The 6,465-nt window shown below is 50.9% G+C and overlaps 1 protein-coding gene across 2 annotated transcripts in view; it reads left to right on the top strand.

Annotated features, from left to right (window-relative positions):
- The first annotated feature begins 386 nt into the window (after positions 1-386).
- MALL (mal, T cell differentiation protein like) overlaps positions 387-6,465 on the top strand; it is a 28,293-nt gene continuing 22,214 nt past the window's right edge. The window contains exon 1 of one of the 2 annotated variants that reach the window (XM_037056766.1): positions 387-577. In XM_037056766.1, coding sequence (XP_036912661.1) covers positions 470-577 — 108 coding nt within the window. In that variant the 5' untranslated portion in view covers positions 387-469. The remainder of the gene's footprint in view (positions 578-6,465) is intronic. The other variant, XM_037056765.1, reaches the window with a different exon arrangement.

Genomic DNA, 6,465 nt, shown 5'->3' with positions numbered 1-6,465 from the left:
GCAGATTCTTGGTGTCTGTCCTTGAGAAAGGGCTAACTACCTATGCTCAGTGCTGTGAGGAGCATCAGAGTGGTCTGCATGTTGCTTGGCTCATAGTACATCCTAAATAAATGGTCTTTGTCACGGCAAAGGCCTTAGCCTATACTCTGGGCACAGGGCAGGGGGTGGTGGCTGTGGCTGGCATCCCTGGAGTAATATGCTCCAGGGTTCAAAACTTTTTAGGAAGGAAGAGACTAGGAAGACTAGGTGGCCCGCCCAGCTGCTCTGGCTCCACAGGCAAGGCCTGTCTGATGCACAGCCTGCCTTTCACTGAGGATTTCTGGCTGGAGCAAGTGGAAGGACCTGCTCGGCTGGAATATTTTTTTTTGTCCCTCCCAGGCGACGTCCAATGGGTGTGTCTGGCAGGAGGTGATATTTGACGGGCTGCTGGCCGGCCGCTTCGGAGCCCGGTGCCAGGCAGGGTGCGAGCATGGCCACCCCCAACCCACCGCCCACCACCAGCCATGCGCCACCTGATGTGCCCTCAGGGTTGGCCCTGTTCTTCACCATCCCCTATGCCTTCTTCCTGCCAGAGCTGGTGAGTAACCCCCGCAGATCGGCTGGGGGCTGGGGCTGGGGCGCTTCCCTCCCAGGGGAGGAAGGGAGACCTAAGCCAGACCTGTTCCGTGGGGTGACCAGGACACTCTCCACTCCTTCCTGTGACCCCCTCAGCCCCTGCAGCGAGGGTGGGTGGTGACGGGTGGTGGGGGGCAGTCGAGCTGCTATTCTGGATCTTCAGGAAGGTGTTGGAAACTTTTATTTTATGGCTTCTTTTCTACAACTTGTTTGTGCTTTTCTAAAGTTCCAAATGGGAGAGTCTGTCTTTCCTCCTGAGAGAGGAGGTCTTCCAGTATCTTCTTGTCAAGTCAGCTGGCTTTGAACTTTGACTTAGGTGGACCCCCCACAGGAGGTAGCTTATGAGAGCCTTGGCTATTAGATAATTGGGGGAGCCACTCTGGCCGCACATGAGAACCCATTGGTCGCTCCATTGGTCACTCTCTGGGGCACCTACAGCTGAATTGTGGTCCAATTCCTACCAGAGCTGGAGTGTTCTGCAAGCAAAGTTCACTAAGCTGCCATCATCATCCCTTTGTCACTGATGGGGACACTCAAGTCTGGTGAACAAATTGGGGCAAAGGAGTTTGTTTTTCCAACCCCTTATGAAATACCTAGCTTGTGGGTGATATTTTCTTACAGGCTCTGAATGTGGCGGTGCTGCCCAGGGCAAAGAGGGAAAGATAGAAAGTGGTTCCAACTTTCAACTGGACCCGACCAGCCCTCTCACTCTTGTCATCTGCTTAGAAGGCTGGCCCCAGTTGAGTGGCCTTTTGGCAAACTGATTAAAGGGCACCCACTAATGACAATCAGAAAGGGAGCTAGGCAGGGCGGGCCCAGAACTTGGGCAGCTCCAGCTGAACCTCACCCCAAAAGCAAGTTTCTACCAGGCCTGTCCCCCTAGGGGACACGAGAGTGGGCATCCTGCCAAGCTGATGACATCTTAGTGTTCTTGCAAGTTCACTGTGCCGAGACCCGGGCACGTCCCTCACCTCAGAACAGCCACCTGAATTGCCAGGATGGTGGTTGACTCAATCGTGTGGGTGGCTTGTGTGCAGCAGGCATACCACTGGTGCCACTGCCTTCCCAGGGCCCTTAACTGCTGGAGAAAGACTGGGGGGCACTTCCTTCCCACTCGTCAGACTGTGCTGAAGGAGGTGACCATTCAGGGTGGTGGCACAGGAAAGGAGAGGCCATCTGCCCTGGTCAAGTTGGGGAGTGGTCTTCACGGAGAAGACTGCTGTGCATTCGGATCTCTAAGCATAGTAGATTTCCAGGCTGGGGCCGGGTGGTGCGGGGGGGCTGGTGGCTAGCAGGGAGTGGAGGGGTGGAGGTGGTGGGAGGAGAGGGACAGACCCAGAGGCAGGAAAGACCAACAGGCATGAGGTTGGAGGTAGAGGCCTTCTAGAATCCAGAGGCACAGGAGTGAGAGGGGCCATCCCATGCACCCACGCCTGTGATGCTGGCTCCTGCAAGTGGGATTCGGGGGAGCCAAACGCAGGCTGTGCTGATTTCCCCACTGACTTCATTTTTCTGGTCCAGGATGCAGTCCTGGGTTTCACACTGCATTTAGTTGTCATGTCTCCTTTTCTCCTTTAATCTGGGGCAATTCCTCAAGTCTCTGTTTTAACACTTAGGAGACGACGAACTAGTTATTTTGTACAATGTTCCTCCATTTGCTACGTCTAATGTCTCCTCATTACAACTTCACTTCTCCCTCACAAGTGATCCATACTCACTGTTGAAAACTTAGAAAACACAGAAAGAAATAGAACATATATTCATATAAATATACAGTGGTCCCCCTTACCGATGGTTTTGCTTTCCGTGGTTTCAGTTACCCGCGGTCTACCATGACCTGCGAATATTAAATGGAAAATTCCAGAAGTAAACAACTCGTAAGTTTCAAATCGTGCACCGTTCTGAGCAGCAGAGTGAAGTCTCTCGCAGCCCCGTCCTGTGCAGCCCAGGGCAGGAGCCACTGCACCGTCTGGCACCGTCTGGCATCTCCACACGGTTCCCATCCCCGCCCATTGCTGCAGTCTCGGTTATCAGACGGATGGTCACAGGACCCCAGATAAGGTCACCTTTATTTTACATAAGATTTCCAAAATGCAGGACTGGTGATACTGACAATTTGAAGATGCCACAGAGAAGTGATAAAATGCTTCCTTTAAATAAAAAGATTAAAGTTCTCAATGTAATAAGGAGAGAAACAAAAGAGCAAGCTGAGGTTGCTAAGATCTAAAGTAAGAACAAATCTATTCATGAAATTGTGAAGAAGTAAAAGGAGTTTTGTGCCAGTTGCTGAGAGACTAATTTTATTAGAGTATGTTGTTTAAAATGTCCTATTTTATTATTAGTTTCATTGGTAATCTATTCCTGTGCCTATCTATAAATTAAACTTTATCATAGGTATGTACATATAAAAAAGACAGTATATATGTGTGGGGGGGATATAGATAAATGTAGCTATAGGTGTGGGTGTAGATGCAGATAGAGCTATTGATGATAGAGATACAGATGATAGAGATGTATAGATATAGATAGGTGGTTTGGTATTGTCCCCTGTTTGAGGTCTTAGGCATTCACTGGGCGTCTTGGACTGTGGTCCCCTGGCGTAAGGGGGCACCACTGCACACTCGGTGTATTGGTTGGGTTATTCTGTACATGCTGCTCTGCACTGGCTTCTTCCTTAAATAAGCCTCCCTACACAGAATATAGAATCGTGTGAGCCTCACATCTGGGGAGGGCGATGGGGAGGTAACCAGGACAGGAGGGGAGAACGCCTAGGTGAGTGGGTGATTCTTGACCCCAGGGAGCAGAAGACAAGCTGGGCTGGAGAGGAAAGTGCAGAGTCAGCCGACGGAAGCTCCTCTCTGTCCCCGGTCTCCTGGCTATGCTGCCCACCGCCACCCACTGGGGCTGCCGCAGAGCACCCGGCCTCACGGTCCCAGTGGATTCTCTGTCCTGGGACCCAAGACATCCTAGACAGATGTACATTTTTCTAAGGACAGCAAAACAAGGCAGAGGAAGCAGTCTGTAACCCGGACTAGGTGTCATCCATGGAGTGGCCCAGAGCAGACATGGGTGGTGTCTGTATGCGCATGTCCTTTCAGCCACTGTTTCCTGAGTGCCGGCGGTGAGGTCTGGAAAGCAGGGCCAGTGCCCAGGGCATTCCCCAGGAAGGGAGAAGAGCAGAACTAAACAAGGAGTCCGCCAAGGCCCCAGCTCCGCTCCTCAGACCCTTGCCCCCATGCCAGCCCTGCTGCCCAGACAGGGCAGCCCTTCTGTGTTCGTGGGTGACGACAGCCTTGGATGGCACAGACTCAGGGCCTCTTATGTTCTCCATCCGCTCTGCTCCCCGCAGCCGGCTCTCACAGAATCTCTACCTAACTTGCTGTATGTTAGAGTCTCTAACATTAAAATTCACGTTTTTAAACTTGATTTCACAGTGAGTATAGATCCATAGGCAGTCACAGAGCTGGTTCAGGGACGAGTGCCATGCGCTTCACCCAGTGCCCCCAGGTTACGCCTGTGGAGACACTAGCGACAGCATCTGCCCCCAGCAGCGAGAGCGGCCCCACCACGCTGCTTCCCCAGAACCGCCCTCGGGACCGCACACCCAGCCCCAGAGCTCTGAGCCGGGTCTGGGAGCGTCTGGGCCTCACCTCCACTGATTCTGCGTGTCTATCAGCAAAAGAGGTCTTACGGTAACATAAACGCCTGAGAGCTCATTGGGGTGTTTCCTTTAGCATAAAACTGGACATAATTAAGCATATTTGGTATGATTTGGTGGGTTATTTTTGGGGTCTGTGAACACTCAAAAAGTTTTCAATATAAATTAATGGTAATTGCTTATTTGCTTTATGCCATTTCAGCTTTGAAAGGTTTCATAGGGACTTCCACTTCCGGGTAGCGGAGGAATATGTCATTCTACGTCATTTTCTCACCTTAGTAGATTCCTGTAGCCACAATCAAGATATAGCGCTGTTTGGTCACTCCAGAGGCCTCCCTCCTGCTTCCCTGTCACAGTCTCCACCTCCCCACTCCAACCTGCTCCTCCCTCTCCTCCTCCTAAGCCTTGGAAACCACTAATTCTATCTCTATAATTTTGTTATTTTGAGAAAGTGAGATAAAAAAATGGGTCACAAAGCATGTGGCCTTTGAGACTGGCTTCTTTCACTGAGCATAGTCCCCGGAAGTCCACCCAAGTTGTTGCGAGTGTATCAATGGCTCCTTCCTTTTCATTGTTTCATAGTGTCCCTGGTGTGGGCCGACTGAGGTTTGCCTGTCCACTGGCCCGTTGAGAACACTGGTTGCTTAGGGTTGTGAGCCGTTCTAACTGAGGCTGCTAGGAACACTCGTGCACAGGATTTGGCGAAAGTGGTTTTCCCTCCTCTGGGAAAATGCCGAGGGTGATTGTTGGATTGCGTAATAAGTGCATATTTGGGTTTTTTATTAAGATACCGACAAACCCTTCTCAGGAGGGACTGTACTCTTAAATTCCCACCAGCAACAGGGAAAGATTTTTGATATTTCAACATTCAAGTTTGTATGTTATTTTGGTTTATAGTGGACTTCAGATTTCTCATTTGAAAACATTGATTTCAAAATATAATCTCCTTCATTCACTGACTGTGAGTGCCTGCTGGTGCTGGTGCTAGGCAGGGCCTGGGGACCATATGACTCACCCCCACTCCTTCTCTCTGTAGGGCAGACTGTGCTGGGAGGGGTGTGGGGAGACGGTGACCCTGTGATTGCCTAATTCCCTGTATGACCCCTCAGCTCTTAGCTCTTTTACAAGCTGAGAGGTGACTCAGGGGACTGGGACTGGGGGAGTATTTTGTGAATAAGAGTCCGGGGAAGTCTTGTGACTTTCAACCTTTTCACTACTTAACTTACAAATTAGATTTTTGACTAATTAAAAAAATAGCTAAGAAGATACCTAGAGACTGGGCATGTTGAAAGGTGAGATGACTCCTGGTGTTTGATGTTTTCCTTTGAGCTCCTTACCTGGCCTGCATGGTGGGCAGAGGCGTGCTCTTACTCCAGTCAGGGGCTTCCTGCTGGGAAGCAGCCCCATCCTCCGTGGTCCGGAGATGTCAGCCTGCTGCCCTTTCACTCTGTCTATACGTAAAAGCCTATCTGAAACCAACTGAGACCGGAACCTCAGGTCAATGGTGAGGGGCTGAGAGCAAGATCAGGGCTCAGTTTAGCACAGGCTTAGGGTAGGCCCCTTCCCCTTCATTACATTGTTGCCTTAGAAGTTGAGTTTTCGAAAGGAAAAATCCTTTTCTTTGCTCATGTCTGCTCCCCTTCAATTCTCCATTCTTCTGAAAAGTGGCAAAGGTTAACTTCATGAAGCATCATCTCAGCGCTTCCGTCCCTCATTCACTCCCGCCTCACCAACAAGCACCCTTGCCTGGCTCCTTTGGTACCACTGAGTCTGTTATAAGAACAGCCAGGATGGCCCTGGAAGAGGGGGTAGGGGGTGCAGGGGGGAGCCAGCGGGGAGAGTAACATGACACAGAGAGTGGGCTGGGCAAGGGGGCGATGTGGACAGGATTGCCTGTCTGCCCCCGCATGTTACCAGCACCCCTTCGGCTCCTCTGCGCCAGGCCCAGCCCTTACTCTGGGAGGCCCCCAGTGTGTTCAGATGCAGTAGAATAGAATCCATGGGACAGTTCTTCTACTTAATTGCTGTAAGACCCCAGGCAGGTCACTGAACCACTCAGCCTCAGCAATAAAGAGAGGAACAATAAAGACCTCGTAAGACAGCTCTGTGGTTTCCGTAAGCGTTTTCGCAGGAAGCCACAGGACAAGAGTCTGCTCTAGAAATGTCAGCTCTTCCTGTTTTATTGCTGATGG

The sequence above is a fragment of the Sturnira hondurensis genome, unplaced genomic scaffold, assembly GCF_014824575.4.
Source record: "Sturnira hondurensis isolate 20B ecotype Veracruz unplaced genomic scaffold, ASM1482457v3 Scaffold0009178, whole genome shotgun sequence".
Lineage (NCBI taxonomy): Eukaryota > Metazoa > Chordata > Mammalia > Chiroptera > Phyllostomidae > Sturnira > Sturnira hondurensis.
Note: the sequence above shows the minus strand (reverse complement) of the source record. Positions and strands in the feature narration are given on the sequence as shown.